Consider the following 27464-nt stretch of genomic DNA (forward strand, 5'->3'; position numbering starts at 1 on the left):
ATAAAGATACCTACCTCATAAGAGTTACTAAAGGGATTAGATAAGCTATTTATAAAGTGCTTAGAATAACGTGTATTATATATTAAGCATTATTTAAAGCTTACTAAACTGTGTGTGTGTACCTGTCTGTATTGGTGGTATAGACTGTATACACAGATATGCACATATATAGTACATACTCAGTAAAATTTAAGTTACACAATTGTGGTATACAATTTGGCATCCATAATAACTTTGTAAGGTGAGCAGAAGTATTAAATAACCCCACTCTTAGTGACTGATAGATCCATTCCTGCAATCCATGTCTAACAGCTCCTGATTCAAACGTAAATAGTAGGAATCCACTGGTCTTCTCCAACACATAAGTAGTTTTCAGATTCATAGTGACTTCTTAACATTAACTATTTAGATTGACTACAGATACTTTAATTATTTTTATTTAAACTGCAAGAGTAGTATCATATATGACATATATATGATACTTTCAGTGAGAAAAATTATCAACAGCTTATACAAAAAAGTTAGTATATCTGATTTCTCAGTCTCACAAAGAAATCCACAATGTGGGTCACTTTACTTTCTACTTGACTATATTTTTCCTGCAGTTGAAGAAAAATAAATTGAGTGTACTGAATGAAGAATTATGCATGAAGTTTTTGTAGAAAAGAATTCGGATAGGAAAACATGCCACTGAACTGCATTTAAATGGATATATGCCTATCATACCATTTGGAATGCAAAGACTGTGTTTGCATTAACTGAAGGAAAAGCTGTTTATTTTCCTTGCAGTATATATTCAAAATGTACCTTTAAAACAAAGCTTTTTTTCTTCATTGAAAAAAAAGAACTGTCCATTATTTTATTTTAAATACAAAACGCATTTGACTTCTGTCAACAGGATACATGTTAGATAATACAGTTTGTACTTGCATTCTGCAATTAGAATTCCCCAAAAGTTTTTAGTGCTTTTCTCCCCAACTTTTAAAATTCATTCCTCATTGTATGAAAACAGCACAATGAAACGTACTAAGAACTATTAAAAGAAGGGAGGGAGGGAGAGTGGTTAAGATCAAAGTATGTTATATGCACATTGCAAATATCCCAATGAAAGCACTTTGTGCAATTAATTTATGCTAATAAAAATTTTAATTAATTCATTGTCAGTGTTAACATTGTAGAGTGAAAAACCTAAATCAAATTGGAAAACTGAACAAAAAAATTTGTTCTCTGGAAATTACCATTGAACTATGTAGAGAACCTCAGCTATGGTGGTAATCCCCATTACAATGAGATATTTATACCACTTCTATGCTAGTGTTAGGTCAGACTCAAATGTTTTCCTTTTAACCCAGACTAGTTCCTAAGAAATACCTCAGTGCACTTTATCTTAAACTAGGGTTTAGTTTACTCAGCTCGGTATACTGTCTTTTATACTAGGGCTTCATTTGTGCAAAGTACCTGTTTATACTAGTCCTCAGTGTCCACATAATACAAGAGTCAGGAGGACAGGGGTTTTTTCTGTGTGGTGTATTGAAAAGAAATGTTTCTCAGATACCTGGGACTGTCTGGATGTCTTTTCATCCAAGTGGGATGGGAGTCACTTGTTCTCACTGATTCCTTCTTGTCTATCAGCAAGAAGACTACAGATGGCTAAGCAACTCTGGGGAGTAGGGTGTGTGTGTGTGTGTGTGTGTGTGTGTGTGTGTGTGTGTGTGTGTGTGTGTGTGTGTGTCTGAGTTGTTGTTTTTTTTTAACCTCTCACTTTAAGATGTAACTGGCACCAGGACCTAAATGGTATGTGGGTTTGCTTCAGGCAGGGAATATAAACAGAGCCAAGCTTAGAAAAGCAAGGTGTGTAATGGATTCACTGGCCTCTGTGTTTGCCCAGCTGCAGGGTGACTCCCTTCTCATTCCCCAGCTGCCCAGCTGCTTCCGAATGCTATTTTATTTTTCTTTTAAAAGTCTGGCCAACCAAACTTCCCCCAGATAGACTCAATCATTACTAAAAACAGACAACTTTCCAAAGTCACACAGCTAGCTGCCACTACTTGGTCATTTAGCCCCTTGTTCTTGTCCATACAACTTTTGCATTTTCAAAGAAAGACATTATCAGATCTTATGAAAATAAATATCTTCATGAACCCCATGTCTTAGTCTTCCAAATAATCATCTTAAAAATACATGATGGGCTGTAGAGGGACATAAGTGGAAGAGGCCTGCCTAGAAGTGTGAGGCCCTGAGTTCATGGCCCAGCATCGCAAAAAAAAGGAGGGCTGTTGGACCCTAAGAAAGTGTTGGTTTCCCCTTTTTTTTCATAACCTACAGAAACAACAATCCTGTGTGGTTAAGTATATTTATTTCCAGTGATGCTTATAGGTTTCAATCTATTTTGAAACTCATCTTTTGAAATGAGAAAGATAGTTTGTTACTTTCAAACACTACATTAATCTCAACTTCTTAACTATACCTTGGGTATAAAATTGAATCTGTATAACTCTTGTTTATTTGCAAATGAGATAAAATACGTCTCCCGAGGAATGTGAATTTGACATACTTTATGAGAAAGAGCCGACACTGACCTTACCACGGGGGGGGCTAAGTCCTGCTATGAATCTCGGTTCATCTTTTGCATTGAGAATCCCACCTACATATATTGTTTCTTTTAAGGAGTATAACTGTGCACAGAATACAATACACAGGCTGCAGAATTTGCCTGGATGTCTGACTCCGCATATAACAGCACACTGAAGTTATATTGGAAAACTGCGATTTTTCAGATAAAATCTCTGAAAATATGTGACTATTATTCTTCTGTATCTAAGAATACAGAGATTATATCTAGATATTGCTAAAAGAAGTAATGGACACCTTTATTCATTACTTGAGAAAGTATTTATTAAATACATATTATCTGAATTACTGTGAGAAATAACTGTATAGATGAGTTAGTTTGGTGTTTGTTTCATTCTTTATAAGCAGAGTGTAAAATTAGCCATGTATTTCAAAGCCTCAGAAATGTGCATATTTTTTAACCCTGTGATTCTGCTTCTGGAAATTGACCCTAGAAAATATGACACAATTTTGTGCAAGAATATTTTTATAATAATAACATAACCAAAATTTTAACAATTGAGGATTCATTCTATAATCCTCAATTTTCAACATACATGGGAAAGATACATTACAGAAGTTTTATGTTCAGTACATTCCTAAATTTTACTAAAGTACAAATTATATGTATTGTTTCCAAGAGAAGAAATAAGATATACATGAAGGGTTTTCAGCATAGCTTTATTTATAAAGCAAAAAGTTGAAATCACCCTAAAATGTTCAACAGCTGCAAATTAATCACATAAAGAAATGCTATACAGACCTTACAATTATGTTTTAGGATGTTTAATGATAGAGGAAGATGTTCAGATGTGTTAAGTGAAAAAGGACATTAAAATTATTTATACAGGATAATCTGACATTTTTAAAGGGAGAAATTAGATATAATCTTTTAATATGAAAAAGTATGTATGCTACAGTGTGTGTGTGAGCATATGTGTGTGTGCATGTATGTGTATATATGAGTATGTGTGTGTGTGTGTGTGTTTTCATAGGAAAAAGGCGAAGTCTGTATATCCAATCTTAACAAGTATTATATTTTCTTGTTTTTTATTTTCTCTCTTTCCTTTTTTGTATCATGCATGTCCTACGTTGAACAAAAAGTAGTTCTTTGTGGTCAAAAGTAATTTTTAAAAAATTAAACCTATGAATGAATTTTAATATTTACATTTGGTATTTTGATTTTGTGTAACTTTTTTGTTTTTTTTTTATTTTGTGTGATTTTTTTGGTATTTTTGATTTTATGCAATCAAAATTCCTTTAGTAAGGACTAGAATAATTTGAAGTTTTGGTTGAGCTAAACTTACCTGTGAATAAATGGCTTATTCTGAATATTAATAACGCAGAGGAGATTTTAGAGAAACATTTTTTAAGCTTAGAGAACTTTTCAAGTAAATTGAAAAGTATGCATAAGACTCTGTTGATCATTTTTTCATCAAAACTGTCCCCTACTGGCCTTTTCCTGGCAGGTGAACTTGCATACTTGTTTGGTTTATGTGGAAGCAACAGGCCATCATTCGTCTGTTTTACTAACAATCTCTTTCCTCTGCCAGTTGGAAGGAGATATTTTTAAACATACACCTCATATTATGGTTCCCACTCACTTTGTGAGTTATAGACAGACATCGTTTAACAATTTGGGTCACTTTTTCACAGGTGATGAAAACATACCATATGTATCATGCAGAGAGCATCAGTGCAGAGAGCAAGCTAAAAGAGGCGGAGAAACAAGAAGAAAAGCAAATCGGAAGATCTGGCGATCCAGTCTTCCATATTAGACTAGAAGAGAGGCACCAGCGGCGCAGCTCTGTAAAGAAAATTGAAAAAATGAAAGAAAAGGTAAGTGAAAATACATTGCAGCGCCCTTCTGTCCTCATTTAAGGAGACAATATAGAACTAAAAACACTAATGCAATAGCTGATAACCACACATATAAATTATTATGAAAAGATATGCACTTCCTCCCAGAGGAATGAAAAATGTTGAAGACACATAAGGATCATGTCATAACAGCTGGACATCATTTAATAGTGAATGCCAAGTATTCAGTACAAACGTGGACAGCTTGAATATTAACAAGGGGTTTCATTACAAATGGGCCTGGAGCCCAAATACATTGTTCTTATTCCCCATAGCTGGGTAATTTTAGTTTGCTATTTAAATCAGATTCAAAATGTACTTTTGCACAAAGGCCTTTGAGGGTCATTTGTATATATGGAATAAGTTGTTTAGATTAATAAAAATTCATGTATGTTTCTCTGGCTTGTTTTAAAATGACTTTGCTTTCTTTCCCAATGCCTGGATCTTCTTCATTTCCAGAGGCAAGCAAAATACTCAGAAAATAAGCTAAAATCAATTAAAGCGCGGAATGAGTACCTCCTAACACTAGAAGCTACCAATGCCTCGGTCTTCAAGTATTATATTCATGACCTTTCGGATTTAATTGATGTAAGTACTTGAAGTTTTTACATATTCCATACTAAGATGGAATTAACAGTAACTATAGTTGACTAATTGGAAAATGCCATCATTTTAAAAAATAATGCTATTTTATATAATATTCAGAAAAAAATACTTGTAGTTCCACTATTCGTGATACTTAGACACTATCAATTGGAAGATGCATGTGAAAAAGTGTGAATCATAAAACCAATGAAAAGCAAATTGTTAGGGTCTATGAAGCTGTGAGAGCTTGTTGGTCTCAGCCAGGACGGGGACCCAGTCATTTTCAAGGTATGTGTTAGCCCAGCAACAACTGCAGTCATGGATTCAAAATATATTTATTGGGCCTTATATATATATATATATATATATATATATATATATATATATATATATATATACATCCATATATATATATCCATATATATCCATTTATTATTATTATTATTGTAGGGGGCTATTTTTGTGAGATACTGAGGCTCTAAGAGGTCACATTTTGTCCTTACCCTCTGGAATGTAAAGTAGAGAAGACAGATGTTAAGCAAATGACTACACAAATGGCTGCATTATTACACTGTGATCAATACAGTGAAGCAAAATAGCATGCACACAACCACCTTTATCTCTATGCTTTACTCGTATAGGATGTGATATGAAAAAGCATTATTTAGTTGGCTGTGTGGTTCAAGTGGTAGAGCACCTGCCTAGCAAGCATGAGACCAAGTCAAACCCCAGCACTGCCAAAAAAAAAAAATTTAAAGCAGTATTTAGAACTCTCCAAATAAACATCCACAATTGCATTTGCACAGTGTTTACTGCTCCAACTTTAACCGCCCCATATCACTCATTCTTTCATTCAGAAAATATGTAAGTAAGGAGCACAGTTATTGGGCTGAAAACCCAGTGTCCCCAAATGTCAATACCTGCATATAAAAGACCAAAAGCAAAAAGCACCATAAGAAAAGCACAGATAAAGTGAGAGTGGTTCAGAGTTATCTGCCAGAGCTTCTCTGATATATACTGCTCTATGTCTCTATGTTGATTGGATCCAGTGGTTTTATGACATTACTTTTATAGCTCATACTAGCTGTCACACTTTAAATATATAGTAAGTTAAATGGTGAGTTTAAGTGTCATGTATTTAGCTATTATTTTAGAACCAGTTTGGGACTTTTATAAAATAACCGTTGGCAGAGGGAATTATTTTTAGTTCATTAACACTCTGATACAATTTTCCCCTTTTATTTTAGTCTCAAAACAAGTTTATCCCTTACTATAATTTATTTACACATAACCATGGAGTAATAAGTAAAACCAGGAAAAACTTCTCTTTCACTTGTTGCAAATATTTCAGTCAAATAACTAGTCCCTTGGTTGTTTCAAACACGGAACCTTTTTTGTGGTTGTTTTTAATGTTCATTTCTTCCACCATGCTAATGAAATACAAAAACTTTTTCTGTTAGATTGTTGCTGGATTTCCTAAAATGAAATAAAAATTCTGTAGGTTTTCTGAATTAAAATAAAGAATGCCATGGCACATATTTTCAGACTTAGATCTATAAGGGCTTCAGCAAAGCACACGGAATATAGAAGAATTCTATTATATTCTATTCCAGAATCCTATATAACTTCTCTACCTATTTTTTTTAGTATCTATTTTAGTAGTGCTTGGAGTATGTGGTTAACGTAGTTTTTATACAAGAAAAACTCTTCATGTATTGAAAAGTATTTCTTTTATAGCTATAAGTAACCAATGAGGTATCTTTAGCTGTTCTCGGGATCAAACCTAAAGCCTCATGCCATGCTAGGCAAGTGTGCTACCATGACCAATACCCCCACCCACTTTATGTGTGTTGGTGGAATTGCTGTGGATGGAACTCAGAGCCTTACACAAGCTAACCACCCACTCTACCACTTAGCAAAGTGCTCAGTGTTTAAGTGGTAGACCTAAGTGCTGAGTATTCAGCTAATACTTTTTGTTGGGGCTGAGGAGCTCTACCCCATCCCCTTCAAGCACTGTTCTTGACAATAGGAATCCAGCAATGAACAAAATGAAGTCCTCACTGTCATGGAGTGTATGTATGTGTTTATGTATGTGTTGGGAGACAGACTATAAATGAACCTGCGCATATACATATGCACACATACACGCATAGATAAAATAAGCACTGACAATGCCATAACAAAACATAACACAGAGTGGTGGGGTTGCGTTTGTGATGGGGTAGTCAGGGAAAGTTTGATATTTGAACAGACAAGTGGGATAGAGAGCTGCCCAGCATCCGGTCCAGAGAAGGAATCCCTCCCACAGGACTGGCCAGGTGACTGCAAAGGCTGAGGCGTGTTCTAGAGGCAGAAGTGTGATCCACAAGCTCAAGATACTCATGAGTCCAGTCTGGCTGGGACTGAGCGAGTGAGGAGCAAAGTGCCGGGATTCGACTTCTGCAGAAGCCATGACTCTTTTGGACCAAAAAGGAAGGGTTGGACTTTGTTCCTTTTGTGATGAGTGCAACACAGACTGAAGGGCTTGACCAGGAGGTCAAGCACGAAACACAGGATGTTCCATCAGAAGTCTTTCCAGTTGGCCAGGCTTCATATGGTGTTGGCTGAGACTGGTGTGGCAGGGATAGCTCTGGGAGGAGTAGTAGGATGCAAAATAGGAAGATAGAGCTAACAGGAATCTGATGTGGTGGGTGAAAAGGAGGGTATAGATGGCTGAGATTCCGATCCCAAAATGACTCCATCTACTGGAAGATTGCAGTGTGAGAGCAGCAGTTGTGTTTCACGTGGGAGGATTAAGATAGCTGCTGAGCATCTGGTGGGTTGTGGGGAGCTGCACGGAAATACTGTCAGGGTCAGGACTAAGAGAATCCATCATCATCATAGACATTTGTTGAGTCTGACTCAATAAATGCATAATCTCACCTAATCATACCAACCTTTGAGATAAATGCTTTTTTCTCCATGTTATAGATTAAAAAACAAAAACTAAACACTGAAGCTGGGACTCAGTTACAATAATAACTTGCCTGAAGTTACAACTGTAGTAAGTGGTAAGCTTCAAACTCAATCTTAACCTCCAGACCTAATTAACTCTGATGTAAATAGGTAACAGTTAACTATGCCAACTGATTTCCAATTTTTTAAAAAGTTGGACTTTTAAATGATAAGCTTTAAATTTAAAATGTGAACAACTCTCAAATTATATAACTTAAACTTGAATTTTGGAAGAAATGACATTAAATTGGTTTGCTGTCATAGTCAACTGAAATTGAATAGTCTCTTGGTGAAAATAATTTTTCTGTTACCTGATGTACTTTTAAGACAATCAGAATGTGAATATGTACATTCTAAAACTGCTGCTTATTTTGTAGAAATCCAATTTGCATAGATAGTGGTGATCCTAAAAACCATTAAGCTTTGACCCTTCCTAGTGAAAAAGAAACAGGTTGATTATTATGCAAAGGTACCTAGAATCCTTTACACTTTGTTCGTTTATTTAGCAAAATACATTTTATACTGAGCTGTCTAATAATGAGATGCGTTATGCCTCCAGGGAGAAAGTCAAGACAATGTCTTTAATGCTCAGCATTTTCTATGATAAATGACATGAAAGGCAGTAAATTTATCTCGATTGAGTTAAAGCATTACAAAGAGTCAGAGAATTCAAGTTGAGACCTTTTTTATATAAACCTCCAGTATTGGGGGTGATAAAGGAGAACAGTGAAGGGGGTGAATTCAAGTGTGATATATTTGATACATTGCAAGAACTTCTGTAAATGCCACAATGTACCCCCAACCCAGCACAACAATAAAAAAAACTTCAGTTTTCCCTAGCTTCTACTCATGTCTACTTCGGTCTCTTTTCTAACAAATTTGCTATGGTGGACAGACGCAAATGGATAGTTAATATTACAAAAACTTCATATAAATTTTCTACAGAATATATTTTTAAACAATTCTTTTATTACTAGAGAAGCAGTACATGTATGCTGTAGAAAACTAAAACCACTATAAGCCAAAACGAAACGATCACATTCTTTTTTCCTATTTTATTATTTTACATGAAAAATGATCACATACTCAACACCTGAGCTGAAAAAGACTACACTATCTCTGGGTCTACACATGCAGTGTTAGACCAAAAGGAGTCATGTTTTACATACCACTCTAAATGCTTTTGTCAGTCTAGGATCTACCTCTGCCCAGCTCAGTAGATTTGTTTCATCTAGCAACCAGACTGACTGTATTCCCATTTCTGACCCCAAAATATGTTTCATAGCTGTTGTGTCTGGATTACCTAGACAATGGAACCCTTAAGTCTTTTTTTTTTTCAATCTTGCCAAGTACCTTGTTGAAGAGACATGGACAGATGTTCATCAGAATGCCCCAGCTTCTGGATTTGTCTGATTACCTCCTTGTTGCATCTTTTATCCTGTTTCTCTATTTTCGACAAAATGAACTCTAGATAAAGGCTTGATGATGTTAGGCACTTTGCAAAAGAACACATTAAAGATGGTGTTAGCTTATTATGTAGGTGTCCCGAGCAGGCGACAGTATCAAATTGACCATCCGTCAGGAGCTAAATAAATTAACTTAGGCAGGAACTGAGTTGCTCATACACACACTTTATTGCTGGGAGTTACGACCTAACACCCGACAGCGCCTCAGCCTTCCCCAAGCTGTGCTCACCTTGCGACATGAATCGTAGTCCACCAGGGGCTGGCTCCGAACCGGTCCTGGCTAGTTCTCAGTCTCCATATGCCTCCAGGACGCCCAGGGAATCGGACAGGCCATGCGGAGAGTCCCGGTCCACCTCGCCCTGGGCTGCTTTCCACCGACGTGATGCGCGTTGCGGGTCAGGAGGAAGTGGCGAGTGGAGTTTAAGTATTCTTAGCGGCCAGGCACCAGCTGGGGGTTGGCTGATTTGCATACCGGGCGCCATATGGTATTTGTTTACATCATAGGGCTCGCAAGGGCACACAATATTGTTTTCCTATAGGTCTTACAATGTATTATATTTTTATATACTTTTCAATATGTTTAATGTACAGCAAACATAATACTCATAACAGTAGGCATGTTACAATGCCTATTTAACTCACCCATAGCAATGCTAAAATTACTGGCTCAGCGCAGAGCAACTTTGATTCCCCCATCACGTAGGTACGTGTTTTCCCCTTACCACAGACTGAGATATGTATTATTTGTTTTTTGTTTGTTTGTTTGTTTTGGCGGGGCAGTACTGGATATTGAACTCAGGGCCTTGCACTTGCTAGACAGGCAGTCTTACCACTTGAGCCACACTCCCAGCCCTTTTTGCTTCAGTTATTTTTAAGGTAGGGTCTTGCTTCATGCCCTGGTGGCCTGGACCCTGGACCTCAATCCTCCTAGTTATACTTCCCATGTAGCTAGGATGACAGGCACACATCACTGTGCCCAGATTTTTATCAGTTGAGATGGGGTTTCTGGAACTTTTTGCCCAGGTTAGCCTGGAAATGCAACCTTCCTGATCTCTGCCTCCAGTAACTAGGATAACAGGTGTGAGTCACTGAGCCTCTCCAGACTAAGATTATTTTTTAACCATCTTAAATTTGGATATTATTAAATCCAGAATCTACTAATTTGGAACTCAGAAATGTCTGAGTTATAATTTAATTTTGGTCAGCAAAACCCTTCCTTAGAGTACAAGTTAATAGTGTAAATTACAGGAAAATAACAATTTGAGAAATATTTTCAAGCACTTCATATTTTTTTCTCATTTCTCTTTTTTTTTTTTATTGTTTTATTATTCATATGTGCATACAAGGCTTGGGTCATTTCTCCCCCCTGCCCCCACCCCCTCCCTTACCACCCACTCCGCCCCCTTCCTCTCCCCCGCACCCCCTCAATACCCGGCAGAAACTATTTTGCCCTTATCTCTAATTTTGTTGAAGAGAGAGTATAAGCAATAATAGGAAGGAACAAGGGTTTTTGCTACTTGAGTTAAGGATAGCTTATACAGGGAGCTGACTCACATTAATTTCCTGTGCATGTGTGTTACCTTCTAGGTTAATTCTTTTTGATCTAACCTTTTCTCTATTACCTGTTCCCCTTTTCCTGTTGGCCTCAGTTGCTTTTAAGGTATCTGCTTTAGTTTCTTACGTTGAGGGCAACAAATGCTAACTAATTTTTTAGGTGTCTTACCTATCCTTACCCCTCCCTTGTGTGCTAAAGCTTTTATCATGTGCTCAAAGTCCAATCCCCTTGTTGTCTTTACCCTTGATCTAATGTCCACCTATGAGGGAGAACATACGATTTTTGGTCTTTTGGGCCAGTCTAACCCCACTCAGAATGATGTTCTCCAATTTCATCCATTTACCAGCAAATGATAACATTTCGTTCTTCTTCATGGCTGCATAAAATTCCATTGTGTATAGATACCACATTTTCTTGATCCATTCGTCAGTACTGGGGCATCTTGGCTGTTTCCATAACTTGGCTATTGTGAATAGTGCTGCAATAAACATGGGTGTGCAGGTGCCTCTGGAGTAACCTGTGTCACAGTCTTTTGGGTATATCCCCAAGCGTCGTATTGCTGGATCAAATGGTAGATCAATATTTAGCTTTTTAAGTAGCCTCCAAATTTTTTTCCAGAGTGGTTGTACTAGTCTACATTCCCACCAACAGTGTAAGAGGGTTCCTTTTTCCCCGCATCCTCACCAACACCTGTTGTTCGTGGTGTTGCTGATCATGGCTATTCTAACAGGGGTGAAGTAGAATCTTAGTGTGGTTTTGATTTGCATTTCCTTTATGGCTAGAGATGGTGCGCATTTTTTCATGTGTTTTTTGGCCATTTAGATTTCTTTCTTTGAAAAAGTTCTTTTTAGTTCAGTCACCCATTTCTTTATTGGTTCATTGATTTTTGGGGAGTTTAGTTTTTTAAGCTCCCTGTATATTCAGGTTATCAGTCCTTTGTCTGATGTACAGCTGGCAAATGTTTTCTCTCACTCAGTGGGTGGTCTCTTCAGTTTAGAGACCATTTCTTTTGTTGTGCAGAAGCTTTTTAATTTCATGTAGTCCCATTTGTCCATCCTTTCTCTTAGTTGTTGTGCTACTGGGGTTCCATTGAGAAAGTTCTTACCTATACCTACTAACTCCAGAGTATTTCCTACTCTTTCCTGTATCAACTTTAGAGTTTGGGGTCTGATATTAAGATCCTTGATCCATTTTGAGTTAATATTGGTATAGGGTGATATACATGGATCTAGTTTCAGTTTTTTGCAGACTGCTAACCAGTTTTCCCAGCAGTTTTTGTTGAAGAGGCTGCTTTTTCTCCATCGTATATTTTTAGCGCCTTTGTCAAAGACAAGTTGGTTATAGTTGTGTGGCTTCATATCCGGGTCCTCTATTCTGTTCCACTGGTCTTCATGTCTGTTTTTGTGCCAGTACCATGCTGTTTTTATCGTTATTGCTTTGTAACATAGTTTGAAGTCAGGTATCGTGATACCTCCAGCTTTGTTCTTTTGACTGAGTATTGCCTTGGCTATTCGTGGCCTCTTGTGTTTCCATATAAATTTCATGGTAGATTTTTCAATCTCTTTAATGAATGTCATTGGAATTTTGATGGGAATTGCATTAAACATGTAGATTACTTTTGGGAGTATAGACATTTTTACTATGTTGATTCTACCAATCCATGAGCATGGGAGATCTCTCCACTTTCTATAGTCTTCCTCAATCTCTTTCTTCAGAAGTGTATAGTTTTCCTTGTAGAGGTGTTTCACATCTTTTGTTAGGTTTACACCTAGGTATTTGATTTTTTTTTGAGGCTATTGTAAATGGAATTGTTTTCATACATTCTTTTGCAGTTTACTCATTGTTAGTGTATAGAAAAGCTAATGATTTTTCTATGTTGATTTTATATCCTGCTACCTTGCTGTAGCTGCTGCTGATGTCTAGGAGCTTCTGAGTTGAGTTTTTTGGGTCTTTAAGGTATAGGATCATGTCATCTGCAAATAGGGATATTTTGACAGTTTCTTTACCTATTTGTATTCCTTTTATTCCTTCTTCTTGCCTAATTGCTCTGGCTAGGAATTCCAGTGCTATGTTGAATAGGAGTGGAGATAGTGGGCATCTTTGTCTGGTTCCTGATTTTAGAGGGAATGGTTTCAGTTTTTCTCCGTTAAGTATAATGCTGGCTGTAGGTTTGTCATATATAGCTTTTATAGTGTTGAGGTACTTTCCTTCTGTTCCTAGTTTTCTTAGAGCTTTTATCATGAAATGATGTTGGATCTTATCAAAGGCTTTTTCTGCATCTATTGAGATGATCAAGTGGTTTTTGTCTTTGCTTCTGTTAATGTGGTTTATTACGTTTATTGATTTTCGTATGTTGAACCACCCCTGCATTCCTGGGATGAAGCCTCCTTGGTCGTGGTGAATAATCTTTTTGATGTGTTGTTGAATTCTGTTTGCCATTATTTTATTGAGGATTTTTGCATCAATGTTCATTATGGAGATTAGCCTATAGTTCTCCTTTTTAGAGGTGTCTTTATTTATTTAAAAGGATAAAAGGGCCAGTGGCTCATGCATGTAATGCCAGACACTCAAGAGGCAGAGACTTGGAGGATCATGGTTGGAGGCCAGACTTGGCAAAAAGTTAGTGAAACCCCCATATTAATCAATAAAGATGGGCATGGTAGAGCATGCCTGTCATCTCAGCTAGGAAGGAGGCCTAAATAGGAGGCTTAGGATCAGTCCATCCTAGGCATGGCTCGAGAAGTAGAGGCCCTGAGTTCAAACCCTGGTAGTGTCAAAAAAAAAATAGCATGTATGTTTTGTGCTTTTCTGTAAGTGTGGCATACTTTATAGTTACAAAAAAAAGGGTTTGGATGTGGCTCAGTGTTAGAGCACTTGCCTAGCATGCATGAGGCCCTGGCTCCATAAAATAAAATTAACTTAATTTAAAAATAAGTTATAAAAGTGTTAATACTTTAAATATTTTAATATAAAGCTTACCAATACATCTGTACTTGCCAATCTTTTAATATTATGATTTATCTCTTTTTTTTTCTGGCAGGACCGAAGTTTGAACTCAGGGCCTCAGGCTTGCAAGGCAGGTGCCCTACCACTTGAGCCACACCCAGCCCATGATTTTTATTGTGTACAGAGTCCTGAGTAGTCTTTGTTCACACAAATCGCTTCCATTGTGTACTAGCTACAATTTCTAGTTTATTATTACACGTAGGGGGGCCAGTAGTCTGGATATCTATAATCTTTCCATGATTTCCTACAATTTTCACACCTTTCCCTCATTTGATAGCAATTTCTCATTTTTGTTTTTTGTCCTTTGATGTACTGGGGTTTACATTCAGGATCCTGAGAAGTGCAATTGCTCTACCTCTTGAGCCACATGCCCAGCTCTTTTTGCTTTAGTTATTTTCCAGGTAGAGTGTTACATTTTTGCCCAGGATGGTCTTAGACTATGATCCTCCTACCTAGGCTTCCCACATAGCTGAGATTACAGACATGCCCCACTATTCCTAGTTTATGTAGTTGCGGTGGGTTCTCACTAACATTTTTTTGCCTTGGCTCCCCTTAAATCACAATCCTGCTCTGTGCCTCTCAGGTATCTGGGATTATAGATGAGAGCCACTGCATCCAGCCTGTTTATTCTTGAGTCTTTCCTACAGCTCCCTTCAGGCTTAGTTTGTCAGTCTATTTAACATTTAATTAAATTATAATAAATATAAATGGCACAAATATTGTGCAGCTGACTCTTGGAGGCTACAGATTAATTGTTGGAACAGAAACATATAGGAGTATGTGCAGAACACAAACCAGCTAGGTGTGTGCACAGTGCTATTGACATTGGTCTCTATGCTTTAAAGCAAGGGTTGATAAACTTTTTCTGGAAGGAGACAAAAAGTCAATATTTGAGGATTTGTGAGTCATATGGTCTCTGTCACAACTGTTCAGCTATACTACAAAATCAGACATAGATTATGAGTAAGAAAGTGAGCATGGTTGTGTTGTAGCTGGAATTTACTCAATCAGGCCATGGGATGGATTCTCACATACCATAGTGTGCTGAACACCGCCTCATAGAATGAACCAAGTATTAGTTAAGCCAGAGTGACTCTTAAGCAAAGACTTTTAAGAGGGCTTCTCATCTATCTCTAAAGAAAGTCCTAAGTAAAATTTAGTTTGTGTATCAACAACTTTCATAATCATGTAAGTAGTGGAACAGAGAGTTAATTTCACAAGGATTTTTATGTCATTCTACAAAATAAAACATAATGAATGTTACAGTTATTGACCAAAGGAATTTTGATTGATTTGGGAGAATAAAAACCTAATTGTAGAGTAAGATAGATCATTGTTTTATAAATAATAGATTTCATGTCTGTGATCATTGCTACCTGCAATACTAGGTACAAAAGAGCCTATAACTTAACCTGTAAGAATTGCGATATGTTATAACCACAAGAAAAATCACACAGGCAACAAATATTTGTAATTGCATGCTGACAGTTTGCAGTGACTGTGATTTGTTAAGAGAAATTGAAAAGAGTACAATGCTAGGATTCCCTGATCTATAGTCACATTCAGCACTCTGTAAATTTGGAATTCTGAAAACAATTGATTGCATTAATTGCAATTAATGTAGCTTTTTCCAGTTCAATTCCACACTTCCAAGAATGCAGAGAAACAAAATCCTCAGTAATAAAATTCTATTGGTGCTTTGTCACAGAGCACCTACCCAATAGTAATAAAGTACTTCTCATCCTTTTCGTAGGGTTTCATGATCTCCACTTTCTCAGTATAAAAGCTTGCAGGTCACTTTGGTGCTTGGAGGATAAATCTTTATTTTATGGAATATTTCTAGGGAATAATCCCTTATGCTAGCCGATTTTCTTCGTAGAAAGATCTGTCACACGTGTTTTATTGGCCATTTCTACAGAATAAGATTGAAATTAGATTGTATCGTGTAGTCCCTGCCATCTTTATTTTATCATTTCTGAATAATCAGCTATGCTAAAGCTTTTACATTATCTTTTTATCTCTGGGATATGCATTTAATTAAAAAGCAACTTATTCAGGGTTCAGAGTTTCCTTAATTAGTTTGACTTTTCCCCATACACAATGGTATTAAGATTTATCCATGAAAACCTGCCAAATGGTAATACTGTATTCCCCATTAGAGTTGAACTCTTATTAGAAAGATTATAGAGAGATCATATTAAATAGGTTAGGATACTATAGTGATCATGTAAACTAAATTAGGCTCATTTTTAATCCATTGTGATTTAAAAAAAAAAGTGAGGGGGATATTTAAAAATTGAAATGAGTTGGATGACTGAAGTAGTTGGCATTTCAAGTTCCTTTCAGTGGAGAGACTGTGGGCATTTGCTTAAAGGAAGCCATACCTGCCTGTGTTCCTCATGTAGCATGTGCTGTCCTTTCTTATTCTAGTGTCCAATGCTTGTCCTTCTTGGCTGGACCTCTGAAAGTTTAAAGTCTCCTCAGCTGCCTTTTGCTTTGTACCTTGGCTCTTAGATTTTTGTCACTAGCCTTGATCATCTTCTTGGGCTTCAGATTTGTATATCCAACTGTCTACTGGATGTCTTTTACTACATGTCCAATACACATTTTGAACATATCAGTCTCCCAAAACACAACTTTTTGTAACCATTTCCCCTTCCATCATGACCCTCCACACATAGACTTTCTTCTGTCCATTTTTCATATCTCAGAAAATGGTACCACTTTCCACCTAATTGCACTAGCCAAAAACCCAGTTCTCTCATTCCCTACATGCAAATGCATCAGCAAATCCTGTCATCCCTACCTCATAAAGGTCCCAAACCTTGCCACTTCTCACTCCCAGTCTCCTAGACAAAGTCTCTTTGTCTCTTCCCTGCATTACAGTGGCTTCCTGAGATGCCTCCAAACTTCCACTCATGCCTTCTAAAAGCCATTCTCTTACCAAACAGAAAATTGGATGCGATGGTCTCTGTTTGAAATTCTCCAGAGATCTCCCATTGTCCATAGAATATAATCCAAAGTATCTCCAGAACCCTATCTGAATTTATGCCACCTCACTGGCATCTGCTACAGCTTTGCCCTGTCACCATGCCTCAGCCCACAGGACTTCTCTCTGTTCCACAGAACCATAAAGCTTGGTTGGGGCTTTTTACTTTTTATCCAGCACACTGTTTCTTCTAGAGTTTTACAAGACTGATTCCTTCTCATTCATATTACACCTCAAAGAGCAACACCCCTCCCCCAACACGATTGCTCTGACCCTTGATTTTCTCCATAACGTTTACCATCTGGCCTGTATTTACTTGGGCTTGCTTTGTTTGTTCTATTTCCTTTTGATTTAATTCAGGCTGGTAACAGAGATTTAGCCTGGAGAAAATGAGTGTGATGGGTGGAAGAGGCAGTAGGCTGCAAGTGATTTTTTAACCTACTCATTGGCTCAGGCATATGCAGCATCAATTGTCCTGTTTCCTACTTTGTGTCTATTCCTATCACACAGACATACCATTTTGACCTTTTCATTGCTCAAGAGAAAACTCAAAACAATTTTCACTAAATACTTGCCTATAGTTGTTAAAATATCAGCAAGAATTGAACTGCCAGCTCTCTATGGGCCATCAGAACCCAGACATGAAAACAGGTGTATAAAAGTTGCCTGTAGAAGTTTAGACACCTGGTTCAGTCCTGTGAGATGCTAGTCTCTCAGAAAGTGTGTTTGTGGTTTTTAGGATTAGGTACTAAATGGTTAGAAAAGAAAATAATGATAGACAAGGAGATAGTTATTCAGAAGAAATCCACTTTCTTCCTTGGACTGCTAATGTGAAAGCCCCTGTGGTCCTTTGAAAGTCACTCGTGGTCGTGTGAAAGCTGTCCATTTCTATAACTCAGTTTGCTCGGATTGCACAATAATAAAGGGGGGGCCAGAGTCTTTACGCAATATCCCTGACTCTGGAATGATCAAAGCCGAGCTTACTAAAGCTCAGAGACAGGAACCAGGAGAAAGATCACTCAAGTCTCTCAGACAGAGGCAGGGTAAAGAAGGGAAGGTGGAATACTTCTGCAGAAAAGAAGCAAACGCTTCCCTGTCTCCATTCTCACGGCAGCTGCTTGGTTCTGACGTCACGTAGGAAGTGGGGCCCGTCCTCCAGGTGCTTCCAGGGCTTCTCTGGCAAAATGACGTTGGCTATCACTGCTCTGGAAACAGGAATGATGCAGTTTTATCTTAATAGCAAACTTCGACCTCACTAGGGCTTTTCATGTCATGGAGTTTAAGCAAAAAGAAAAGAAAATGGAGTTCTTCTGAAGAGTTGTGATCCAGTTGTACCTAACATCATACCCAACACGTAAGCTTCAGATGGCTCTCAATGTTTGGGACAAGATGAAGTGTTTTCCACAACCTTCCATACTTGGATATCATCTTCATTTTGATACTATTTGCAACCCTTTTGCCTAATGAAATTAGTCTACTGTGATAATTTAGACTAAAACCTAGTGGGATCTATTTTGGCAGTTCTTAGGATATATATTTTTTCAATGCACCCTTCAGATTCCAACAGTCTTTCCTCCCTCAGTTTTGATCTATAATTTATGCATTCATTCAGAGTTTTTCATCCATCAGAATAACACTGCTTTGTTTGCATGAAATATTTTATTGGTTTCCTATGTATTTTCATCATTAAATGGACTTGGGTTATAACTCAACTCTTTGTGCACAAGCTGGCCTTTCATATTGTCATCAATAATTCATAAGCACCATAGAATTACTTTAGACTTTTTAAACCAAATATCTTGAATCTTAACATATCCAGTGTCATTTCAGCTTCTAGTTTAGAAAAAAAAAAAAGGACTATTCTGTAGCTATACTTGCTGTCTCACAGGACTTTAAAGAAGAATTTTTTCCCATTTCTTGTAAGTTCAAGATGTTTTAAAAACCTGGAGTATAGGAATATTGCAGCTCAGAAGCAATCAAACCATGCCAATTAAGTGACCTTACTGATTGACAAGCACCACAGGGGTCAGAGAAGGAAATTGACCATCACAGCTCGTCACAGAAATCTCCTATGGGTAGCAGTGCAAGTCCAGAAGGTACTGACAAGGCTCCTAGGTGGGTTACTAAGCTACACATGTGCTTCTCCCTACTCTCTTAGGAAGCCACAGTGAAATTATAGTGCAGACCAACAGAATTCATCTGGCTGCACATGGAATAGAAACACACTGATGGTTTTGTAACCTTGTGAACTAAGTCTGGGAATAATGAAAACTTAGAAGGCATTTTTTTTAAAGCTCCAAGTCAATTAGCTAGTTAGGGCTTCCTTCCTTCCTTCCTTCCTTCCCTTCCTCCCTCCCTCCCTCACTCCCTCCCTCCCTCCTTCCTTCCATCTTCCTTTCTCTCTTAAGTTGTAAGAGTTGTGAGTTGTGGGGGACAGGGAGGTTCTTCTCTGAGTTATTTTGTTCAATTTCAGTTTTTATTAAGTCTCATTCTGATCAGTACTCATAAAATAGTGCAGCACATCTCATCTACTTCCTTATAGTCAAGTAAAATCTTTCTTCTTTGGAATAGTGGATTTTTGGTTTTCTTAGCACCAGTGCATCTCAAAAAAATGAGGCCATTTCCTTTACAAATTTGTGTTTTCATAAAATAAGGTATTATTCAAAAACAGAATCATTTTTTCAATCCGCCTGGCATGTACAGCACTGCTACTTAGAACCATTATGAATTGTGAGGCGCAAGATGAATAAAGGGAGTCTTTGTTCATTTGCTACTTTAATTTCCAAATTAACCAAAAATGAATCATTCTCTATAGCTGAGTGCAGCTGATTTCACTGGAAATGTTTAAATGGTGACAGTGATCACTGCATTTCACAATTGTCTTTTGCTTGTATTTGTAATTGTGATGTCATAGCTGTTTTCTGATTTTATAAATCAAGTAATCCTCAATCAAGTCCTCTTGCCTGCCCGGGGAAATAGCACTGCCCAAGGGAAGGACTGCAGGACCCTTTCACTTGATTGTTCAGCATGGTGCATTTCTCATTTTTAATGATATACCTGTGATTCCTTTTTAAACTTCAGATTCTGAGTTAGTAGGATGGAGTGGGACACAAGATTCTGCATTCTAACAAGCCCCTCCTTGGTCATTGCTGTTGCTGCTGACCACAGACCAAACTTTGAGTGGCAAGATTTTTTAATATATTTGCAGAAAAATCCTAAATTTAGTAATGTGGGCATTGGAGGGGGAAGGGTAGATTTAAATAGGTGGCACTTGGTATTTCTAAGTGATTGAATGTGTTGGTTCATTAGGGCTGGTCTGGTCCTTCACATCCTGGAGGACGTAGCCTGTGTACAAAGCCTGCTTCCCAAGTGCCCCTCTACAACTCTTTTAGTAGCAAACTAGTGAACAACTTATATTCTCTTTCCTTGAGGATGAAGGTATTTTATTGTGTTCCTATCTTAATATGCCTGGAGCCTTGCATATTCCCTGGCACCTGACCAATTAATGAGGTGAATTAAACTAAACTGAATTAACTGAACTTCATTAGAATAATATGGAGATGACCTGGTTTTGTCCATTTAAAATCACTGTTTCCTCCTTAAGGGATTTATATTGCTTTTATGCTCAAATTTAAAATTCTGCTATCAGTAATTGATAACTAATTTCCAGATTTATGTGCTTGTTTTAAATCATATTTGCTTAAAATGCAACATGAAAAAATAAATGTAAATACAAATTAAAGGTAATTACGACTCAAGGCTCTTTTATTCCTAAGGATACTAAACAAAATTTTGTCTATAATAAGAGGCGTTTGGCAATCATTTCTTACATAAGAATTTTGTTCTGGCGATAAGAGGAAGGCTTTTCTGGACTATATTGATAAATCCAAACTTCTCTGCGTATGAGACAGTACAGATTACCTTTGAGTCCTCCCTCAAATATGACAGTCCAAAAGATTTCACCTAGTGTATTTGCAGCCTTGCAGGATTAGAACAGATTATTGTATCAATCACCATACTACATGTGTGAAACTTTTTTTTTCTTACTTATTCCAACTATTTTTAATTGCTGTTTGGAATTTATTACATCTCAAGTTTCATGTGTGAAACTTGAATACTATTTTTCACTTTTTCCTTTCAGTATTTGATTTTGCTTTTAATTTGTACAGTTAATATATTAAAAGTCTATAATTGGCTTTTAGTATATTCAGACTTGTGTATCCATCACCAAAATCAATTTTAGAACATTTTCATTGCTCCCAAAAGAGAAATTCTGTACCCCTCAGCTGTCACACCCCCCAGTTATTCCTTTCTCCCAGCCTATGGCAACCACTAATCTACATTCTGTCTCTATGGCTTTCCTGTTCTGTGAATTGCATATGAATGGATTCATCCAATATGTGCTCTTTTGTGACTGGCTTCTTTCATATAGCATGTTTTCCAAGTTCATCCATGTTGTAGCATGTATCAGTACTTCATGCCTTTTATGGTTCAATAACATTCCATTATATGTCTATACCACATTTTATTTATCTGTTCATTGATTGGTGGATATTAGGTTGTTTCAACTTGTTAGCTATGATGTTTTAAAGCTACCATAAACATTCATGTACAAGATTTTATGTGGAAGTATGTTTTCATTTCTCTTGGATATACACCTGGAAGTGGCTATGTTGAGCCACATGTAATAATATATTTAACCTTTTGTGGAACGGCCAGACTCCACTGCTACCAGTGTGTGAGGGCTCCAGTTTCTCCACCTTCTTTCCAGTGCCTGCTGTATCTATTTTCATAATAGCCATCCTGTGTGCATGCAGTAGTGTCTCATTGTGGTTCTGCTTTGCATTCCCTGACCAATCATGTTGTACCTTTTCATATGCTTGTGACCATTTTTGTATCTAATTCTTTGGATGCATGTTAATTCAGATCCTTTGACCCACTTTAATTGACTTATTTTTCTTTGTATTATTGAGTTGTAAGAGTTCTTTATAGGATACGAATTGCAAAAATGTTTCCCATTCTTGGGGGCTGGCGGAGTGGCTCAAGTGGTAGAGCACTTGCCTAGCAAGCGTGAGGCCTGAGTTCAAACCCTAATGAGTTGTCTTTTCAATCTATAGATAATGTCTATCAATGCACAAAAGTTGTCAATTTTGATGAAATTCCGTGTATTTTACCCTTTGGTTGCTTATCTTTTTGATGTCATATCCAGTATCATGAACCCTCTGTGTTCTTCTAAGTCTTTTAATTGTTGGCCCCAATTTAGTTCTTTGATCACTTTTGAGTTAACTTTTATGTGTACTGTTTTCTTTTAAATTTTTTAAAAGTGCTGTGATCTTGGCTATCATGCAAGTTTGAACAGAGCCCTAAGAACATATCTCTCTGCGGAGTATAACCTCGAGACCTCCCGACATGAGGGCTTAGACATTATTGAGAATGCAGTTGACAATTTGGAGCCGAGGAGTGATAAGCAGAGATTCATGGAGATGTACCCTGCTGCATTCTGTCCACCAATGAAGTTTGAGTTCCAGTCTCACATGGGTGACGAGGTCAGTAATTGATTATTTTAAAATCAATAAATTGTATTTTCATTTATACTTGTCGTCACCTGCTGTAACCCAACAGTTGTGAGTTGTGAGAATTCTCAGTCATTCTCTCTCTCCTGCCTTTGTACAAGATCTCAGTATAATATTATACTAAGATTAGCCACCCCCACCATTTAAAGCAAGGATCAAACAAATAAATGCACAATTTTCCTAAGTGTAAGCACTGAACCATTCCACCTCAAAACATTCAACTTTGAATTTAAAATAAAACAGTTTGCTGGTCCAATAGAATCTCCTTGTAATCCTGATTTAATATCTCCATCCAAAAATACAGGAAAATGGCAAAAAAAAAAACAAGTGAGGAAAAAAATGCAAAATAATTTTAAGACTCAAATTGGCTCATAACTGATAAAGTAAGCATCAGGAATTATATATTATATCTTATATTCTTTATATGAATTAGGTTTATATCCTATTTTGCCAAAAGGAAACATTTGAATAGATTGTGAATTATAATTGTTTATATTATTATCTGTAAACAGGAAAAAACAACTAAGGGAGCATGCTGCACAGCACTTGATGATCCAGCTGTGCAAAATGAAACTCAGAGAAAAATTCAGTTCCAGCTTGCTGTAATTGATGCCTATTTTTTAAAATAGAGGTAATTTGATGGTTGATAGATAGATAGATAAATGATGATGATGATAGATAGATAGATGATAGAGATAGGTAGGTGATAGATAGCTAGGTAGATAGACAGACAGACATGAATATATCTATGCCTGTTGTATTTCTAATCAAATTTCCTTATTCTGCCTCAGCCTCCCAAGTGCTGGGATTACAGGTGTGTACCACCACACCCAGCATAATACATGCATTTTAACATGTAAAATGAAGAGTTTATCTGACCCAGCATTATCTTTCTAAAAATATTTGCTTTCTTAATTTTTCAGTTGTGGATAAGCTAAACATGGATTGATAAAATAGCACAGACACATGACTTCAGTTGGATGGATGTTAATGATTTTGTCTTACTATTTTACTTTTGGTGGTACTGGGGATTTGAACTCAGGGCCTCCCACTTGCTAGGCAGGCACTTGAGCCATGCCCCTAGCCCATGATTTTGCTACTATTATTTTAATGAAGTAGGTCTGTTGCCCTCTTTTAATAACAATCTCTTACAGAGAGTAATAATACCCATGATGTTTTGGTTATCCTGTTAAAAGGAACTTCTATCAACCAAAAAGAATTTCTATGATAAAGAAAATGAGAAGAAGTTGTTTCTGGTGCAATTTTAATAATGCTTTAATTTTGACTGTTATGTACAGTTCAGAGGTCAAAGTATCTTCTTCCAAGCTGGGTACCAGTGGCTCACACCTGTAATCCTAGCTACTTGGGAGGCTGAGATCAGGAGGACTGCAGTTTGAGGCCAGCCTGAACACAGTTTATGAAACTCCCATCTCAGCCAATAATTGAGCACAGTGGCACACCTGTCATTCCAAGCTATGCAGGAGGCTGAGATCAAGAGAATCATGGTTCCAGGCCATCCCAGGCAAAAAAGTTCATGAGACCCTATCTCAATGGAAAAAAGCCAGGTGTGTTGTCTCATGCCTGTCATCCCTGTGATAGCATATGAGTAAAATAGGAGGATTGTGGTCCAGGCTAGCCTGGGCAAAAAGCAAGACCCTATTTCCAAATTAGCAAGAGCAAAATGGGCTGGAGACATGGCTCAAGTGGTAGAGTTCCTGCTTAGCAAACTTGAAGCTCTGAGTTCCAATCCCAGTAGCACAAAAAAGTATGTATCTTCCTCCAAAGCCTAAGGTAAGTTGCTTCTTCAAGTTTTGGTGAATTATGTGATTTGGCCAATATTGGCTAGCAGCTGTCGTGGTGGAAAAGATGCTAAGTGGTCCTTTACATCTTCTGAGATTTTAATATGAGCAGGCATCCTTCTAAGTGCATTTTGCATACCTTATCTCTTTCCATTCTCACAACATCCCAGGGATATAGAAACTCTTTTTAATCACATTTTACAGCTGAGGAAACTGTGGTCTTGTTGCTTGACCACATCACATCGTGACCCAGATGTTAGGTGGCAAAGCTAGAATTTGAGCACACCTGGGCCTGCAGAGCTCACACCCTACCAGCAAACTCTACTGCCTGCTTTACTTATGCCTGTACTTGAACTATCCTTTGCGCTCTGCCCTCTGCCCAGTGGTCATTGAGTGCTCTCTCAGGAACTTCTCTTCTAAAAGCTTACTGTCCTCCCAGTCATAGCCAGGCCAGGCGGCTACATTCTGCCCTTGCCACTTACGTCCAGCTCTGTGTTTAAAACTGAAGCTTTGAGGTGTCTGTTTAAAGATGTAGCCAGGCATGGTGGCTCACACCTGTGATTCTAGCACTCCAGAGGTGGAGACAGGAGGAATGTGAGTTCCAGGCCAGCCTAAGCTACATAGTGAGACAGACCATCAAAAAAAGAAAAGTAAAAAAGTAAGTCTTGAAAGGAGTGGTGTGACCTGTGTGACATTTGAATAGCAGACTCATGCTTCCAAGGCTGGTTGGTGGCACCCTGTTGTAACTACAGTTTCTGGTTATCCATCAGGTGTGTCAGGTCAGTGCCCAGCAGCCAGTCCAGGCCGAGCTCATGCTGAGGTACCAACAGCTGCAGTCACGACTGGCCACACTCAAAATCGAGAATGAGGAGGTGAGTGTGCGTCCTGCCCTGCCAATATCTGAATTCCCACGTAAGCTGGAAGAGCTCTCATGGCCTGAGCATGTTTGCTGTGCTAAATGCAGTCTCTTCATCAAGCACATTACTTTCAGGGCTCCAACAGTACTCCTTTGTAGAGGATAAATGCAAAAAGTCTATATTCTTCCAGAAATATTTTACCAAAGAGTTACTGCATAGATGTATAAACATTGCTTGTTTTCTTAAGTTACAATTCATACTTGAAAATAGCTGCTTGGATTTTCTATTTCAACATATATATCCAAAAATATATAGTCGTGAATAAAATGCAACTTTTCGCTCACAAGTTAATCCTAACTTTCAAAATTAGTTCTTGCATTTTTTTCCTTATGCTTTTCTGTATTCTCTAAATTTTTGTACTAAGCATGGCATTACTTAAAAAATTAATGCAAGAATCACATTTTGTTTTGTTTGTTTGTTTGTTTAATTCCTATTTTTTTATTATTCATATGTGCATACAATGCTTGGGTCATTTCTCCCCCCTGCACCCACCCCCTCCCTTACCACCCACTCCACCCCCTCCCTCTCCCCTCCACCCCCTCGATACCCAGCAGAAACTATTTTGCCCTTATCTCTAATTTTGTTGAAGAAAGAGTATAAGCAATTATAGGAAGGACCAAGGGTTTTTGCTGGTTGAGATAAGGATAGCTATACAGGGAGTTGACTCACCTTAATTTCCTGTACATGTGTGTTACCTTCTAGGTTAATTCTTTTTGATCTAACCTTTTCTCTAGTTCCTGGTCCCCTTCTCCTATTAGCCTCAGTTGCTTTTAAGGTATCTGCTTTAGTAAGAATCACATTTTGAAATAGTACTTGAATGAGGATAGAAAAATGTTTATTTGCTGACATACATTTAAAAGGATGGAATATGAAATGTGAATTATAAATATATGTTGAGCCAGGAAGCAATTATACAATTCAGATTCTTGTTTCTGAAATGAACTTAATTGGATCCACATTCTTCTAAAATAAAAATATGAAACACAAATGTTTCTTGTATTGGTCAAGGCTCTTAGTTGTAGTCTATAGAAATCCAAATCAGCAAGGACTTCCTCAACAGAACCCCAGCATCCCAGCAACTAAGAAAAAGGATGGGCAAATGGGACTACATGAAATTAAAAAGCTTCTGCACCACAAAAGAAATGTTCTCTAAACTGAAGAGACCACCCACTGAGTGGGAGAAAATATTTGCCAGCTGTACATCAGACAAGGGACTGATAACCTGAATATACAGGGAGCTTAAAAAACTAAACTCCCCAAAAATCAATGAACCAATAAAGAAATGGGTGACTGAACTAAAAAGAACTTTTTCAAGGGAAGAAATCTAAATGGCCAAAAAACACATGAAAAAATGCTCACTATCTCTAGCCATAAAGGAAATGCAAATCAAAACCACACTAAGATTCCACCTCACCCATGTTAGAATAGCCACCATCAAAAACACCACCAACAACAAATATTGGCAAGGATGTGGGGGAAAAGGAACCCTCATACACTGCTGGTGGGAATGTAAGCTGGTATAACCACTTTGGAAAACAATATGGAGGCTTCTTAAAAAACTAAACATAGATCTGCCATATGATCCAGTAATCCCACTCCTAAGGACATACCCAAAGGAATGCTACACGTTACTCCAGAGGCACCTGCACAGCCATGTTTATTGCAGCACTATTCACAATAGCCTGTTATGGAAACAGCCAAGATGCCCCACTACTGATAAATGGATTAAGAAAATGTGGTATTTATACCCAATGGAATTTTACTCACACATGAAGAACAATGAAATCCTGTCATTCACAAGTAAATGAATGGAACTGGAGAACATCATCTTAAGTGAAGTTAACCAGGCTCAAAACCAAAAGTCATATGTTCTTTCTCATATGCAGATTATAGACCTAAAACAAATGCAGTAATATTATTGGACATGGGTCACACACTAAGGGGAGAACACATACAGGAGGAATAGGGAAAGGTAGGAAACCCAAAACTTGGAAGTGTTTGATGTGCCCACTATAGAGGAGCTAATATTGTAACCTTAAACTGACAGAGGCCACGATGGGAAAGTGACTGGGAAGTAGTGAAGAGGTCTGGTAAAGATGAATCAGGTTAT

At 37.5% G+C, this 27464-nt stretch overlaps 1 protein-coding gene across 3 annotated transcripts in view; it reads left to right on the top strand.

The window, feature by feature from the left end:
- Srgap1 (SLIT-ROBO Rho GTPase activating protein 1) overlaps positions 1–27464 on the top strand; it is a 270652-nt gene that overhangs the window by 176115 nt on the left and 67073 nt on the right. For all 3 annotated transcript variants that reach the window (XM_074083816.1, XM_074083818.1, XM_074083817.1), the window contains exons 5-8: positions 4267–4449; positions 4930–5058; positions 22390–22611; positions 25208–25309. In XM_074083816.1, the coding sequence (XP_073939917.1) occupies positions 4267–4449; positions 4930–5058; positions 22390–22611; positions 25208–25309 (636 nt within the window). The remainder of the gene's footprint in view (positions 1–4266; positions 4450–4929; positions 5059–22389; positions 22612–25207; positions 25310–27464) is intronic.

Source organism: Castor canadensis, chromosome 8 (assembly GCF_047511655.1).
Source record: "Castor canadensis chromosome 8, mCasCan1.hap1v2, whole genome shotgun sequence".
Classification (NCBI taxonomy): Eukaryota; Metazoa; Chordata; class Mammalia; order Rodentia; family Castoridae; genus Castor; species Castor canadensis.